The 18,014-nt window shown below is 46.0% G+C and overlaps 2 protein-coding genes across 14 annotated transcripts in view; one reads left to right on the plus strand and one right to left on the minus strand.

The window, feature by feature from the left end:
• Nucleotides 1-2,556, minus strand: part of LOC126996293 (G-protein coupled receptor GRL101-like) — a 222,614-nt gene extending 220,058 nt beyond the window's left edge. The window contains exon 1 of the mRNA XM_050856670.1: nt 2,417-2,556. The gene's annotated coding sequence lies outside the window, so the exon portion shown is untranslated. The remainder of the gene's footprint in view (nt 1-2,416) is intronic.
• On the plus strand, nt 1,575-15,629 carry LOC126996053 (uncharacterized). 13 transcript variants are annotated; one of them, XM_050856099.1, is made up of 5 exons: nt 1,607-1,648; nt 4,313-4,368; nt 7,382-7,461; nt 11,934-12,026; nt 12,591-15,629. In XM_050856099.1, exons 1-5 carry the CDS (start codon nt 1,622-1,624, stop codon nt 14,150-14,152), a joined length of 1,818 nt encoding a protein of 605 aa, XP_050712056.1. In that variant the 5' UTR covers nt 1,607-1,621; the 3' UTR covers nt 14,153-15,629. The 13 variants fall into 13 exon arrangements, with proteins under 13 accessions (XP_050712058.1, XP_050712062.1, XP_050712056.1 ...); XM_050856096.1 differs by lacking the exon at nt 4,313-4,368 and adding an exon at nt 2,432-2,504 and having other exon boundaries at nt 1,611-1,648; nt 7,382-7,528; XM_050856100.1 differs by lacking the exon at nt 4,313-4,368 and adding an exon at nt 2,432-2,504 and having other exon boundaries at nt 1,611-1,648.
• Nucleotides 15,630-18,014: the final 2,385 nt, after the last annotated feature.

Here is an 18,014-nt window from a genome sequence, read left to right on the forward strand (position 1 = left end):
TGAGAATGAGAGAGAGAATGAGAATGAGAGAGAGAATGAGAATGAGAAAGAGAATGAGAATAAGAAAGAGAATGAGAGATAATAAGAATTAGAGAATGAAAGAGAGAGAATGAGAAGAGAGAATGAGAATGAAAATATGAGGGGGAATGAGAATGACAGAATGAGAGAGAGGGAATAAGAATAAGAATGAGAGAGAATGAGAGAGAAAATGAGAATGAGTGAGAGAATGAGAATGAGGGAGAATGAGATGAGGGAATATGTTAATGAGTGAGTGGATGAGAATTAGAGAGGTAATGAGAATGAGAGAGAGAATGAGAGAAAGAGAGACAGAATGAGAATGAGACTGAGAGAGAATGAGGATGAGATTGAGAGAATGAGAATGAAAGATCGAGAGAGAGAGAGAGAGAGAGAGAGAGAGAGAGAGAGAGAGAGAGAGAGAGAGAGAGAGAGAGAGAGAGAGAGAGAGAGAGAGAGAGAGAGAGAATGTGGTTGAAGGCGACTTGGTCCTACCAATTGAACTTATGTCACATGTTTTGGAAAATAACTTTGTGCTCATAGCATTTCCGATAGCACCCAAAAACCTCTACATTCCAGCAATTTGTGCTGTTTGTGTGTAAAAGCGATGGAAAAGAAATTAGAGATGACACATGAAATTACTACTAGGCAATTATTCGCATTTTGTGTCGCTCTTTTTCTAGCCCAGTTTTCTCGCCTCTTATGTAATGTTTCGCCACAAAAATCATTGTATCTTAATGAGGAAATGTTATGCTGCCATCCCTGCCTCTGTGGGTGCGACCAAAGGCAGAGCAAGCCGGCATGGAGACAAAATGTTGAGGTGTGTGGGTGTCGCGCGTTCAGCCAGTCGGGCAATGTTTTGGGTGGAATTAGCCAAGCTGGCTTCACTTCTGTGACGTCATGCCCCCTCCTTGTATTCTTCCTCCAAGAAGCAGACTAAACTTTTCCAGCGCGGTGATTGGCTGCCACTTGGGCAGTCAGTATTGAAGAGCATGAGGGGGTGTGGCCGTGTGTAATATCTTGGTGAAACAGACTCTAGGTGCCTCTAAACCATTTCTTAACCTACACTAACAAATAGATATGTACTGTCGTTTTATTTTTCATAGTACAGGTGTCTCTGACATCATGAACATACCCAAGGGCCTGGCTCTAGGGGCCTGCCTCTCCGAGTAGGGCGCCCACGGCCTCTTCACCACTTATCTCGCGTATGTCGGGGCGTCGACTTCTAGTTTAAACCTTATCACAAGCTCGGAGTCGGTATTTTTCTTGGCACAACAATTCAAACACCAGAATTAGTGAATGGGAGCCGTCAGTCAGCTCCTATTATCGTTATTAATTTCAAAGGGACATCCTAAAGTTAACTTTAAGGCATTAAAAGTACACCGCGAGGACTTTTACATTTTCGGCGACCCCTTGCAATAAACTCGCGATTTCTAGAAGTAAACTCGTGACTCCTAGAAGTTAGCAGTAAAGTAAGGAGGAAACTCACTTTGAAAGTTGAATTTCACTCCTAGGAGTCTTTATTAATACTGGTAACGGCTGGGACTGGGCTAAGTGGGCTTTCGTGGCGTTGCGTCAGTGTGAGCCTGCACGCGGTGAGGGGTGGATGTGCTGGTGGTGTACGCTCGAGGGAGTGAGTGTGGGGTCGTGCCTTACCTGCAGTGTTGCCAGACAGTCTTGTCTCAAAATCCCTAAATATTCCGGGGGAAAATCCCACATATCCCCATTTCATATATTTCCTACTTGTGATAAAAATACTGAAATATACGCCATTGCGTCATCCCTCATGATTTATACGTACCGCGCCATTACGCCGTCTTAAGAGTATTATAATAACAATCCCCTCGTGAGGATTTTCAGTTGTACATGTGTAAACTACCATACTTAAGAGTAAATTGCTGCTGTTGGGCATGTGTAAACTACAACAAAATTATTTTTCAAATGCTTTGGTCTTCGCATTCCTAGGCACCACAGCATCTAATAATCTAACTTTAAGTTAAGGTTACTGATTACCTGATGAAAGGCGTGTGTGCGCTAAATGCTCGATACAGTTTCAAGATACGAACCTGAAGGAAATTTACAATGGAGTCACGTCACGTGCGTGGTGCAGCCGACGTGGCAAATCTGAGTCACTGAGGACTGCGTGAGGGACCAGTGTTGCTATCGAGAAAATTTCAGTCCCGCTAGATTCACCGAAAAAAATCGCTAGATCAGGGCCCAAAATCGCTAGATTTTATGTACTACAGTAATTCTACCCTCCAAAAATGCCTAAATAGGCATTTTCACTAAAATGTACATTTTTTCAAAGCTTGGCGATTTTTTTTATTACCACTTTGTTTTAGTGTCCTTGAGCTGTCTCCCTTGCTGTAAAAAAATATTCAGCAAAATTTACATTACATACCTATTATAAAATCAGCAACTCTGATGCATCATCGCCTTCTTCCTCGCGCGAAGTACGGACATGGGCGTTTTTTCTACAGGCACAAAAGGTAGTACTGCCATGGCTGTTTGCATAGATTTATCCTTGACATTTGCTTTGTGTTTTTTAGTTTGAGGATGACTTTTCAGATCACTGAATTTTGAGGTCAAAGGACACTTGCAGAGTAACAGAGTAACAGAGTGTTACACTCTCCCCACTCCCTTTCTTTTTTTCTACAAGCTAGTCTTTCAGTTCTGGATCATTAAATAATTAAGCCAGTCTTTTTTTAACTTTTGAGTGTATTGAGGCATAATGAATAGTCTTGACTCTTGATCACTGAATGATGAAAATCAAGTAAGTCAAAATCAAGAGCGTGAGTACGTATATGGTTGGTGTGTCGACATCCCACTTCTGACGTCGGGCAAAGGGTTGATAAGACAGAGATAAGACATTAGGAAGGCGAGAGATCCTGCTGACACGAAGGGTCAGAGCTAGGGGCCTGCTGGGGCCCTGCCCCTCGCCCCGCCCGACTGAGGAACGAATAATAAACAGCGGGGGACGGCAAACTGCAGACGTGTTCTGAGTAGGTAGGTGAGGGTGGGTACCGCGACGCGTCTCATACAAGTCAAAGAAACGTGCAGCTAGAAGGGGAGAGGGCGGGAAAGGGGCTAGTGTTGCCACAGGTGCTGGTCCATTATTTTCTGTAGTTTTTGCCAGTAAACTGTCTCGAGGTTCAAGATTTTTTTTTCAGATATTGTTTTTATATATTATCATATTATATTACTATGTGACAAAATCTCTAGAAAATCTCTAGGGAGTGTTTCAAAACCGCCAGATTTCCCGCTAGCCGTTAGATGGCAAATTTTCCCGCTAGATCACAACCCAAAATCTCTAGATCTAGCGGGAAAATCGCTAGAATGGCAACACTAAGTAAGGGACTGAGGGAAGAGTGTTGTCAGCAGCGGTGATGCTGCTTTTTGCAAAATTACTAATCGCTTGTTGCGATTTTGACGTAAATTTGGTGTTGATAGTAATGCCTATAGGGCACATATAACATCATATCATATATGTAGGCTCTACAATCGTCCAAAAACTCATGGTAATCATTGATTTCTTGAACCTTTGAACGTTAAAAAAAACCGAAGTCTGCAACTTTATCATCTATTTTTTTAGCTCTGGCTCATTCGCATTCTCCGCCTCATGGGCGCCATATGACCCTGGCAGTTCTGGCGCCAGTTATTATTATATTAAACAATCAACAACAACCGTGGCCTCATAAATTTACTTCTTCCTTGCCGCCGGTTTAACATCATGTTTTCTTTTAACCTTCATATCAATAATATTATTTTAATTTTAACGATAGAATACATATTATTTTCAGCCTCAGAAGTCTCCAAATCGAAAGTGAATTTCCCCATGTCCCCATCACTGCCCCGAAATCCCCTACTCTAGGGACAAATCACCATATCTGGCATCACTGCTTACGTGCCCCAGACTTCTACGAGAAAATGCTTTGTGGTGGAATTACCTACGACGTGAATTAGCTGCACTCCTCTCATTTATCTTGTCGTTTTCGGTCTAAATCATCTAAAGCTTACGGTAGGGATCGAAGGTCGAGGGTTTTGCTAGTGAATCAGTGATAACAAAAAAAGGGTGTTGATTAGATTCAACTTTCACGTGTTCCTCTTCTCTTACATTCCTTATCCCTTTTTAGGTGTAACTCTTCTAAAACTCAAAGTAGAAGTCATACATAGGTCAAGGGTTTTGATAATTAATGTTAACTTAAACAAAAGGTGTGGATTAGATGAAGGTCTCCTTTTTTCCTCTTATCTTATTCCCTTTATCAATTTTTTTGGTCAACTTTGCCTGAAACTAAAGGTAGAGGTCACAGTTCGAGAGTTCTGCGAATTGATTAATGCTGAATCATACAAAAGGTGCGAATTAGATTTAAGCTCGTGTGCTCCTTTTCTCTTTCATCTATTGTCACTATTTTATGGTCTAAATAGTCTATTCTCAATGAATTTATGACACTTAATATTGTGGGGTATCTCTTTATCATAATTTGGTCTATATATTTCCCTTCAGTAGTGTCGGATTATCACCTTCGTCTCTGTCTTTCTAACAGTTTCCTGTCCTTGTCTGTCTGTTATTTGTGCTTTATCTATTCATCATGATTTAGTCTATATAGTTTTGGTCTGTATTTTAATTGTCGAAATATTATCGCGGCTTCGTCTGTCTTCGTTACAACTCCCTGCCCTTGTCTGCATGTCTGTCCCTTCGCTCACTCGCACCTGTACTGCAATCTAAGTATCCCTCTCAGATCACCCCACGTGCACTTTTTTTTTTTTTTTTTTTTTTTTTTTTACGTCTTGGCCTATTGTGCCGGTAGGCTTCTTCCCGGTGGATCCTGATGGTCGGTCCAAGGCTTCTTCCCGGTGGGTCCTGATGGTCGGCCCAGCCCGTTCTAGCGCAGGCGAGTGTTTATAGTGGTGACATCTTGCATTGGCTCATGCTGCCCTCCCGGAGCTCATCTTTAATCCTAGAATCTGGAGTCCGGGTTGATAGGTGGTCTTCTGGACAGCATGTGGGTAGTTTCAACTTTCAAGCCACTCGGCGGCGGCTGAAGAATCCCAGCTTGGCACCGGTCGGGATTGAACTCGGGTCCTCCTGAACGCGGGGCCGTCTTGCTACCTGTTCAGCCACCGCCTACCCCTTATTTTTTACTCGTGTGTGTGTGTGTGTGTGTGTGTGTGTGTTGGTATACGATAGTGACTGCCTCATTCGTTATTCATGTTACTCGCTTATCTTTTATCTGCTGCATATTTTGAGGAACATCGGAAACTCCTCGCCTGCAGGAGAACACGGACGCACACGCTTAGCGATAGTAATGGCCCCGTCTGCAGGAGTCACGGATGTCTTCGGGAAATTGTCCGTGGTTCCCCTCGTGTTCTCATCTCCACGCCCTTGTCTCCGCGCCGACGACTCGCACTCACAAACTTAAACAAAACACATGATTTGCATTTTTGCTAACACGGCTACTTTTTAAGTCACATTGTCACAAACTCCGCTTCACCGACCCTGCCAAAACAATGCTTATACCGTTTCAACAACCCCCGTAAAGCCGTTTCTTGAGGCTCCATAACACGCTCTCCTAGCCACATATAATAACGCAAGAACAGAAGGATGGTGGTATCAGAATGTATAAATAACTCAAGTGGGAATTCTTGCAAGGGGACCACAAGGACACAAGCCATTGGCTAGACGAGTAGTGAGCCGACACCAAGCGGGGAGCGATAAGGGTTCTGGTTCTGACTGGCCGCTCCTGGGATGTCACACCCGGCAGCCGTAACACACAGAGGCGAGACTCATAAGTGAAAAAACACGATGACACTGATGAATAACTCTCCTGTGCCGCTAATCCCCTCTCTGGAAAGGAGTGGGCGTGGAGCTGCATTAAAGGGTTAAACATTTCGATGCCCAAGCATTAATTCACAATTGCCAAAACTTTCAAAGGTGTTGTGAGCATTTCGATGGGGGGTTGTTAGTTTATGGCTCTGGTGGTAGTTTGACGAAGCTTCTGAGGAAACACTTGTGATAACCCGTTTAACCTTCTTTCCGGCCTTTGGAAATAATTGATATGAGTGAAAAAACGTCTGAGATTACCGACCTTAATACAGGGACTGGGAAATAGGTGTTTGAACTTTGGATTACGCGAACTGAGTTAACATTTTCTTCATCATCACTACTACTACTACTGCTACTACCACTGGTGCCACGTGCAGGGCTGAGTTGTTGCGCCTCACCTTCCCTATAGTCAATCAATGCGTCAATCACCGTCTAGTAAGAACACAGGCACCGTAACTTCCCTTTCTATCATGTTCTCAGTCTCCTCCGCCGCCGCTACCTCGTGTTAAGGCGACCTACTGTTGCCTCCTTCCCTCCCTACCTCCCTCCCACTCTCGCTCCCTCCCTCCCTCCCTCCCTTCCCATGTTGTGCGTACATGCAATCCCTTATCAATCACCACGCGAGAACTAAACTGACTGTGGGAGTGATAGGGTTGAGCTGTGTTGGGTGAGGGATGGTGGTGGTGCTGGTGATAGTGGAAGTGAAGAAGGTTGTGGTGATAGTTGTCATGGTGATGATGGTGATGTGACTGTGATGGTTATGAAGGTGGAGGAGTTGAATTGGTTGTGCTGATGGTTGTGGTGATTTTTTTTTCCGCCAATGGCGCCGGTAGGTTTTCTTGACTGGGTCTGATGATCGGCCCCAGCCCGTTGTGGCACAGGCAAGTGTTTATAGTGGCGCCATCTTACTTGGCTCATGCTGCCCCCCGGAACTCATCAATGACCCTTTCTCTTAGAGAGAGAATCTAGTGTCCGGGCTGACAGGTGGTCTTCTGGAAATGTGGGTAGTCTTAAGCCACTCGCCGATGACTGAAAAATCTCAGCGAGGCACCGGGCGGGGCGCGAGCCCCCGTCGTCCTGGACGCGACGCCGGTACGCTAATCACTCAGCCACCGCCTCCCCTCCCCTCGTGATAAGAACAGTGTGTGTGTGTGTGTGTGTGTATGTATTAAACTCTCTAGCCAATATGATTTGTCCATCTTGTTTTTGGTACAACATACATACTCTCTCAACACCCACTTCTCTTTCCCCTCCGGACATGTTCCTTCCTGACCAATACTAACGACTCTCTCCCGTTCTCTCTTTCCTGGACCTCAACTTGTTCCTTCCTAGCACTAACCACCCTCTCCCTTGCTATCCCTCTTCCTCAACCTCATCCTTCCGTCCTCCCCAACACTAACCACCCTCTCTTTTTTCCCCTTCCCCCAGATCTCATGTTCCTTCCTCCCTAACACTAACCACCCTCTCCCTCGCTCTCCCTCAACCTCAACATGCTCCTTCTTAACCAACAATCACCTAACTTCCTTTCTTTCCCTCCCCCAGACCTCATCATGTTCCTGTGGCGATCAATGTGTGTGACGACTTGGCGAGGAGGTGCCGCGTTGCTGTTGTTGCTGTCGGTGGTGAGCATCTCCTTCTACTTCTACACTTACCTCCAGTGGCGCCTCCCCTTCAAGCGTGAGTCTATACGTGGGTCCTCCTCCTCTGCTCGTTTTGTTCCCGCTGCCTCGTTTTCCTCTCCACTCCTGGGTTGTTAGAGTCTGGGGTATTGTATTGTCCTAGTGTCTGGTCCTGCAACGTTGGTAAAAGTGTCGCTGCTTCATCACGAGTCTGCCAGGTGGTGTTTACATGACTTGTGGGTTGTGTGTGTGTGATTGTTGTTTTTTTTTTTTTCCTATACATACTCGTTAGCGCACCTTCGTTTTCCTTGCTTCACACACACACACACACACACACACACACACTGAGCTGACTCCTCTTATTTATTACTACACTTTTCTCATGTACCTGAAGCGTAAGACTTGCTCCATATTTCCTCGCCGAGTGGTTCAGACAAAACAACGACACACACGAAACCAACGATCCAAGACGCACTAACATGAAGGCGATGCTCAACACCAAACGGATGACACGACAGAACGGAAGAACGACCACCGCCACGACACGCCGTCAACTGGAGCAGCCCTGTCGACACCGCTCATCCCAAGAGTGAGCCTCGAGACACCAAAGCAGGAAAGCAGCGAAAGAATGAATCATTTCCTCCACCCGTGACCACCAATCCTTACGCCTTCAAATGAAGTCAATGAACGCATACTTACCTCACAACGTTTACTCAGAGCCAATCTAAGTTACATCTGTTTGAGTAATGAGTAAACAAACACGATTAACTTCAGGATGACCTTCATACATGTTCCGGTTCAGTGTGCGGTTCGGTTCCGTTCTTACCCGAGGCGACATGAACTCCATCCCTCGACCCAGCGCCTGGCAAAGGGTGGGCGCGGGCTGTTTTTTTTTTTATTTTATTTTATTTTTTTTTTTATTACAGCAAGTGAGGCAGCTCAAGGGCAAAAAACAAAAGCAGTAACAAAAAAGCCCGCTAAGACGCTGCTCCAAAAAAGAAAACAGAACGAGGGGCCAGAAGAACGGTCAATTACGGGCGGAGGTGATAATCTGATAGGCCAGTGGAATGCAACTTATGGCACCCTCTTCGTTGGCACGTGTGTGAGTGTGGAAAAAGTATCTGGCAAAGATGAACACTGCTCTTTCCTTTGTCTCTTGAATTTCCGGCTTGATTAATTTCTCTCGTCAGCTGATTGTGATGTGTCTGATTCCTCTGTGGCCTTCTAGTAATGTTCGTTTTGCAATGGCACTTGTTTAAAGTGTTGTTGACACTATACTACATTAAGAAACAGGTTATGATATATGCATTAGTCCAGCGGTTTTTGTTAGTCCGTACAAACTCTTCCAATTAGAGCGCACATTATAAAAATAAACTCTGGAACTAACTGGCTGAGGCGTAAAAGTTAATGAAAACCACATATAGTTTTACCTTCCACTTAGTACTCAAATCATAAAAAATACTCTGGAGCTGAATGTAACGATGAGTACCAGTTGGCGAACACACCTCAGTTTTATCTGTCAATTAGTACTCACATCATGAAAAATAACGAACTAACTGCAGCGATGCGTACAAGTTGGCAAACACACCCAAGAGTCTTACCTTCCAATTAAAACTCAAATAAAAAAACTCTAAACCAATGGCGCACCTAACATCACCAAATGTGGGGTACAAACTTGGTGGAGGGACTGTTTTTGTACCTCGAGCGACGGTAGTGGGCTAAAGTGTAGCGGATTTTTTGTCTTTATTTATAAATGATCCACGAGACATCCACGAGTAAAATCAAAGTATGTGCTTATTTTTGTATTCATTCATACACACACTGGTAATATTTCTATGGTGTCTGATTCACTTAATTGAGTGAAATTCTATTGTGATAAACAGTCACAAATTCGTGTCACTAGTAAAATTGAAAGTAGTAATGTTAGTTATGCCTCCATGAAATATACACAAATATATAAATATGAAAGCTCACGAAGTCACAATAAGTGACATCACCTGCATTGAGCAGTAAAAATATGCTTATTTAAGGTATCTGATAACCGCAAAATGGGGTGCGCTGCTGCCTTGGGCCACAGATGCCGTGTAAAATATGAACGTATTTTCATATTACTGTTCTGTTGTTTATTCAGTATTCTGCTGAAGAAAAAGAATACTCATAATTTTAGTTAGTTTTTGGTTATAAGGATTCTTTACGAAATACAATTATAACAGTACCGCCTATAAGTTAGTAAACGTACTGAATCCTGGATCGGCTATGGTGATGTTAGGTGCAAGATCAACAGAATGTACCAGCCTTCTCAACCTCGTACCAGAATTCTCCTCTTCTGCGCAGTGACGTCACCTGCAGCCCTTCAGTCTGCTTCAAATGAAATCAACCCACCAGTCTTCACCTGATCACAGGTGTAGATGCATCTCATGTGCTCCATTTTCTTTGATTTCGATGGGTGACTTTAACATTTAGGATTAAGGAACTGAAGCAGTCACACAGTTAATGGGCAGGAGTAAGAAAAGACTGGGTAGAAGTGGTTAAGGTGTTACAGAGGTTGTCAGAGGGTGAACAGAACTCTTCAATAGGGGATAAGTGCGGCGAGTAAGAATACGTCCAGAAATACTTGGATAAGAAGGTTTATTATACACACACACACACACTCCGTGACGAAACTAGTTAGAGCGTTGCGCTGCCAGGTTTCATGGTCTGACAGGGCGGCGGTTCGAGCCTGCTCAGGCCGAATTCTTTCCGTTGACTAGGAGTGGTTATTGATGTAGCAGTTACCGCTAAAGCCGTGTGCTCTTCTCCTCCGGTGACTCAAAGAAAATGGAGTGCAGCAGCACACTAATTATTTTGTCATTAATGTTTTCATTGTTGTGTCCCGTGTCTTGTCGCGTCCTCTTTGTTAACCTTTCTTGTCAATTGTTAATCTTTGTGGGGTTCTTGAAAGTTCTGGACTTCCGAAAATCCCGTAAATTCTCAGCAATAAAAAATAAAAAATAAAATATCTGAAAATTGAGGTCTCAGACTCACAGCCCCTCCTAGTCCTTTATTATTTAAATATCTGACCAGTCACATCTCTCATAGGACAAGCAAAGACCAGATGAACCAGCTTTTAAATTTATTTAAGCAACAAAGAAACTCGCTGGAAATTAAGAATAATTAATTAATCCCAGGCACACAGCAGCCTAGTTAACTGTCTTAAAACATCCTATGCAAAATATGTACTGAGCTGGAGATGGCGAAGCAGAAACCACACCTGGTCTTCCTCGTGGTCCGTTCGGCCTGGAGTCCTTCTGTCCTCTTCGTTCCTCTCTGCAACACGCCGTGCTCTCCTTACCTCCCAAGGGTTTCCCTTGCTAGCAGCACACAGTCACTCTGGACTTGTAGATACTACAAAGCAGGAAAACCACCACGATAGACACGTGGCACGGGAGGAGGTGAGGGACGTCTGCTCGCAGTGAAGTCTGGGAGGGAGATGCTGGAAGATGGCGGCGGGACCCACAATGCTCCGCTCCCCGGCCGCGGTCAAGATGCCAGCTCTCGCCATACTGACATCTCGTTTTCTGTGTAACACTTACACTAAACGCCCTACGGCTATGGATTGTTATTTATTAATAACCTAACACATGCACTAGGTATTAGTGGGTCATGCATCCCACACATAGCTCAGCTTTGGCAGTAATAACGAAATGATTTGAAAAAGGTCCTGTTTCCCGCCTGCCTGGTTTTCCCGCCTTGGTGAGGGACTGAGTTCCCGCTCTCTCAATCAAAATGGCGGTCACTTCCTCGGTATTTTTCCACGAGCCACTCCCTGAATAATGAAATCATGACAATCTTCAACTGTCTGTCCACGTCCTGCAGCAGTTCTTACACATTTTATACATCACATACACCAACACTTCAATGTCACTTACACTACACAACATCCACATACACACATATACACTCTTAACCACGTCTTCTATGTGTTTTGTCTGTCTTAATGACTTGTTTATATTTTTTATAATAAATAACCTTGACGGGTATTGGGTTTTCCCTTACCCATGGACCAACTAGCAGTTTCAGCACTTACTAAACACCAACACTGACACCCCTTGAGCAAGGGGGATGGGGTGTGTGATGTGTGAGGTCTTGGCAGTACCAATAGATCGACGATAAAGAGCACTTGCTCATGTCGGGAGAGTACCTGCTGGCGATTACGAGTCCAATACGTGATCAGGACGTGGTAGTGAATTAAACACACAATATAACTGGAAATGTTTCAGTATCCCATGAAATATCTCGTTTTCTCTATTATTATCCGCCTGATCTCTCTATCATACTGCTGCTGACGTCATTAGCTGCGCGTGAGAAGGCCTGGTATATTCTGTTGATCTTGGTTAGGTGTGCCTATTGTAATGATGCGTATAAGTTGGCGAACACACCTCATAGTTTTAGTAAGTTTGTTTGTTTACGTGTTCTCAGTGTGCCTTTGTTTATAGTGCCGTCAGTACAGAGCGAGGACTGCATCCCCAGCAGAAAGGAGCTGGCGAGACGGCTGATGCGGGCACAGCGGCAGGTGGAGAGACTGGCAGGTGTGTGTGTGTGTGTGTGTGTGTGTGTGTGTGTGTGTGTGTGTGTGTGTGTGTGTGTGTAACCCAAGAGAGGTTACCGTTTGACAAAGTTATTTACTCAAGCATTAACCTAAGCTAAGTTACACCAGATGATAAATGACGAAATGGCAGAGAAAAACTACAATAAGAAATAATATATAGTGACTGGCGATACGAAAAATAAGTATGGACGAAAATACTCCCTTGAAACTAAAACTACCATGCTCCCAACAAGACAGGCGTGCACGGCCAAACAAAGACTCGCAACAACTGATTGATATGTACGTGTCTGGAATTCCTATGAGGCGGTACAACTCCGTGCCAGCGGCTCAGGCGTTACTTTTCTTTAGACATTGTGATTGTTTAACGTCTGCCGTGAGGTTTTAAAGAACTTTGTGATTAGTATATTCAAAGTAAGAATAAAACACTGTACTTAGGAGGTTCATTATTTAAATTTAAATGCTTGTCTTGTTGTGGAACACAACTAATACAGTCAGCAACAGAAAGCATAATTAACTCACCTTCTCTCCTTCGTGCGTGCCTCAGGTAAAGTGGACGGCACAGCTGGTCCCTCGCTGGCCCAAGAGCTGCGGGCCATCGCTCGGGAGCTGGACCCGCGGATCGCCACGGAGGACGCGGCGCCCCGACCCCTGACCGGCGCTGTGTGCGGGGAGGTGTATCGCGACAGCGATGTCGACATGGTCTGCCACCAGAACTACATGCAGATGAAGTGTGACGATGCGCCGCCCTTCAAGGAGGTGCTCACTGTCATCCTGTCGACTAAGGGCTGGGAGGCGCCGCGCGTCAGGACGGTGGTGCAGAACATCAGGAAGTACTACGACCTGGACGTGGTGGTGCTGAGCTACGGCTCCGGCGGTGACCTCGGGACGCTGCGGGGTGACGGTGTGTCTGTGCGAACCCTGAGCGCCGACACTTCGGCGTCCTCCGCCATTAACAGGGAGGTGACGAAGGTAAGGACGCCGTTCGTCCTCCTGGCGGACTCCTTGACGCACTTCGCCGGAAACTTGTGTTCCCTGGAGCGGCTGGTGAGAGTCCTGGACCACGAGGGACAGGCAGGGGTGGCGGCAGGGAGCTACAGGACACTGGACGGCACCTGGCACCACGGGTGTCTGCTGCGGCGGATGGAGAACTACCAGCTGGCCTACGCGTCAGGCTACGAAAACTCCCGCCACGAGTGCATGTTTTGTGACGACGTCGTGGGCCCGTTCGTGGCGCGCACCGCCCTGCTGCGGAAGCTGCCGCTGAGGGACGAAATGGAGAGTCCCGCGACACTTCGGGACTGGTTCATCAGCGTGCATATCTCCGGCAGCCTCGCCGTCGTGTGTCCGGACGTCATGTTCTTCGTGGACGAGGCGCCAGCGATGACCCGCCAAGAGTGGCTGCAGGTGGCCGCCAAGTGGGCGGTGCAGCACGTGTGGCCTCACAATGGGGAGAAGCTTGAGTTCTCGTGCCCGGAGCTCAACATGGAGTGTGTCAACCTGGTGAAGATGGTGTCGTCCTTCCTGGTGCCGCCGTGCTGCCGCGACGAGCTGCGTCGAGAGTTGGGTCTGGTGCAGGAGTGTGGCGATGAGCTGGGCCTCTACGTGGAGCTGCAGGCCGGCAGCCTCCTCGGCGCCGTCAAGACCGACGGGATCCTGCCGTGGGACTTTGATATGGACGTGATGACCGACTGCAAGGACCAGGAGGCTTGGATGGAGAAAGGCATAAAGTGCATGGCGCGGAAGGGATGCAGCGCCGTCCACATGATTAGCAGCTACTGGACGGCCACTTGCAACGTGTCCGTCGTCGACATCTTATGCAGGCCCGAGAGACTGACGCCGCTGCCGCCCGAGTTGCGCGGCGTCCCGACACGAGTTAACTACAACGGCAGGATGATTGTAGTGCCGCCCAACCCCGCGATGGTCGCCAGGAACTGCTATGGCCCCGAGTACCTCCGTCATGAGGTGCACTGGCGCTACACGGGCGAGGACAAGGGACTCCGCTGGAACCGCTGCGCCGCGCCGGGCTTCCACGCCTGCCTCGAAAACTTCCCCACCGATGGCAATATTAAGTTCAACAATTTCGCTCAGCAGCTGGTGGGACTCTGACACCCGCAGCTCCTACCCGTCATCGTCCTCGGCCTACATCGTCTCCTCTGAGACCCGAGGAGGACAGGCTGGGTCGTGGCGGCGCCGGGCTGGCGGTACTCTGTGCTCAGGAAATCCAGACACATCGCTTACACACACAGGGGGAGGGAGACACAGGGACATGTTCTTATCTTTATCGTTCACGGACAGGAACATTCAGGGCTCGCGGCCAGGCGGGCGTCGGACACTGGCAGCAGGACGTGCGTCACAAACGACCCTTGACCCGAGTGTTACTTACGTCAGTGATGCTTCCAGAGGCATTGCAAACACCCTCCCCCCGCAGACAGAACGAACAGCAATTAACTTGTACAGAAAATAATTTTGGCTTCGAAGAGAGAGAGAGAGAGAGAGAGAGAGAGAGAGAGAGAGAGAGAGAGAGAGAGAGAGAGAGAGAGAGAGAGAGCTATGGGGGAGTATGAGGCAATAGTCTTCCCCCGTCACTACGCCTCACCCTCCCCCGGGCTGCCCCTCTCCCCCGCCTCAGCCTACGCCCACCTACAGCCCTCCCAGCACCCTTGAAACAGGACTCCGAGGGTGGGGGCAACACGGGTAGGGGAGGGAGGGGGCGAGGGGAACAAGAGCGCCTCCCCCGGGAACATGCTCCTTCGATTCTGAAACTACTTTGTCGGAACCCTCGATCATGCTGTCACAGGAGAACCCGCCCCCCAAAGAAAAAAAAAAGGAAAGAAAAGGAGTATTAGACATGGGAGAAAAAAAAATAACAGGAGAAAAAGACAAACTTAAACCACTAACGTTGTAAACTCTCGTCTTCCTCGGCGTCGAAACAAGACACGAAAACAACACCAAAGAAATAACACGAGTAACAAATGGACACACGAACTGTTTTGAGTGACCACGAATCGTCCGTTTCACTGCTGTCCATCTCTGCTTCTCATCCAGGCGACGGAGGGAGATAGAAAGACAGATGACGACCAACACGGAACATGGCTCACCACCACACTTCCTGCGCCGAGTAAAGTCCGTTGATATTTTTCGGAGGGAAAGTTAGAAAGTTTCGTTTAGTCGGCGCAACATTTGTGGTCATATGCCGGAGAGACAGAAGGGGAAGGAATTATAGAAGGGAACATCCCAGGAGACGGGACACAACCCCCGATTAATACCTGGTACCCACTCACTGCTGGGTGGACAGGGACGTAGGGTATCGGAAAAGCCGCCCAAATTTTTCCACTCCGCCCGGGGATCGAACCCGGGTTCTCCCGGTTGTGAGCCGAGTGTGCTAACCACTGCACCACGAAGCCCCCTCCTCCTCCTTTACTGGTATCAAATAAAAAATATAAAGATAAAAAAATCAATAATAAATCAAACCAATCAATTTAAAAACTGCAAATAGCATAACCAAAAAAAAAAAAAATCGGAAAAGAACGCCATCAGACAGAAACAAACGAAAAACGAACCAAAAATAAATAAGTAAACAAAACACATGTGGCCTTGCAAAAATAAACCAACCTTCCTCTTCCTTCAGTCCGTCCCCTGGGGCTTATTTAGGAAACATGGAAACATTGAATGACAAGTAACAGAAAGCCTATTGGCTCATTACGAGGTTGCCTGCTGTAGAGCCGTGATCTGCCAGACAGTCACGTGGTGCCTGCAGAGCAGTTCGAAGCACTTCGGTGCGTATTTTCAGTTTACTCCTGTTGTCACGAAGTGACGATTGATGAGATTTTTGAAGGAGTTGATGGTTTCTGCACCTATACTTCAGCAGGGAGGTCGTTCCAGTGGCGCATGACTTGGTTAGAGAAGAAGCTCCTGCCAATATTTGTTACATCGCTTCGCTTAAATGGGCAGGCCATTATTTCTAGTTTTTGAGTTGGTCTGTAGCTCAAGGAGCATGGAGTGGTTGACGTTACTGAAGTTCTTTAGCTACTTGAAGACATTAGGAGGAGCAGGAGGAGGAGGAGTAGATTGGCGCTTGGTGTGGCTTGTAAGCTACGTCTGGACACCACAGAATAGGGCGGAAGACTAAGAGGAGAGGAAGGTGAGAGGAGAGGAAAGAAGGAGGAACGGAAGAGGTGTAAGAGGGAAAGAGTGAAAAGAACCGGAGAGAGAGAGAGAGAGAGAGAGAGAGAGAGAGAGAGAGAGAGAATAACTATAACTCAATGCACAATAAATATAACTAACATAATTAACCATTCTCTCTCTCTCTCTCTCTCTCTCTCTCTCTCACACACACACACACACACACACACACCGCTGACAGCAACACCCTTTCACGTGCTTCAGTCAGTCACCAAAGATAACAAAAGCACATAAAAAACAGCGGAAGATATCGCTCTTAAGATAAGCCAAGATAGCAGGCAGCGGCAAATAACTACTAAGGATTCAGCTGTGGTGTGTTTTTCGTTTTTGGGAATAATCTCAAACGAACGATCGGCATCGGTGAGATTTTTGCGACAAGAAATTTCACACACTGCCTTTTTTTTTTGAAGGTTAGACCGCCACAAAAGTAGAGAATAAAGGCACTTGTCCCTATACCAAGAGGGTAAGTCATGAGTGTCAGGCAAGATATAAACACCACAACCCAGAGAGCCCTCCATCCTTCCTCTCTTCCCCTTCCTCCCTCCCTCCTCCTCCTCTCTCTCTCTCTCTCTCTCTCTCTTCTTACTGAGACACATACTTACTTGAGAATTTTTTTTTTTTTTTATATTTTGAGATGTGATTGGATACTGGGACTTTGCATTTAGAATAGAGTCTGCTGATGTGACGTGACACATGTGAGAGGGGTGAGTGGGTGATGATATTTCAACTTTGATGATTGTGATTGATGTGATTGCTTGTTTTTTCTCTCGTTTTTGTTTTTGTTGTTTTGTTTTTTTTTCTTTTTTCTCTTTTAGCTTTTTATTTCAGCTCCAGTCACTATATTCCTTAGTAACCAAGTGTAGTAAAGCTTACTATTATATTGTATCACAATCTTGTATATTTCTTTAACCCTTAATATAACATCCTCTACACATCACTTTTCATACTTCAGTGAACATCACCTCAAACTACTTTTCGCTTTTATACCCTTCACAATTCTTATACTCACAATAAAATTCTGCATACCCACCATAATAGGCGAAGAATAAGAGCATTTATCAGTTTACCATTATATAAACCAGTAATAACCTGCTATACACCATCCTACATTCATAACACTACGCTACTGTAACACGTTACCAGAGTAATAAAGCTATGTAAAGCTACGCGTTACCAGTATACCTTTATTTAACTATTTACTCATTAGAAAGAGTATATAACATGATTATATTAAAGCCACACTATCAGAGAGAGAGAGAGAGAGAGAGAGCTTAAGGGAGAGAGAGAGAGAGAGAGAGAGAGAGGAGAGGGAGAGAGAGAGAGAGAGAGAGAGAGAGAGAGGGGAAGAGGAAGGAGGAGGACTGATGACTTGGTGTTGTATCTTTGCTCGATAGTGCCTTTCTTCTCTTCTTGTGGTGGGGACAACCCTTGCTTTTAACTTGATTTTGGTGTGAAATGGCGATCGCAAATCTCATGCCGAAATTGGGTGTCATTTGATATTTCTCAAAACAGTGCGCACATTGTTCATAGTTTTAAGATAGTTAAGATAGGCAACTGTACCAAGCATCGTCCTCCCCGCTATCTTGAACACGTCAACTCACTTCCTAAACGATAGAAAAATAGGGAAAGTGATGAAGACAGAAATATGAGAGAAAGGAGGTAGTGCGATCAAAGATAATATAACAAAAAACATTATAAACTAGTTCCCATCACGTTGTTTACTCCAGTCTACACTGCATACCTTCTCTCCTGCTCTTTTATCTTCGTTCACCTCCTCTCTCCTTCC

This window comes from Eriocheir sinensis, chromosome 9, assembly GCF_024679095.1.
Source record: "Eriocheir sinensis breed Jianghai 21 chromosome 9, ASM2467909v1, whole genome shotgun sequence".
Taxonomy (NCBI): domain Eukaryota; kingdom Metazoa; phylum Arthropoda; class Malacostraca; order Decapoda; family Varunidae; genus Eriocheir; species Eriocheir sinensis.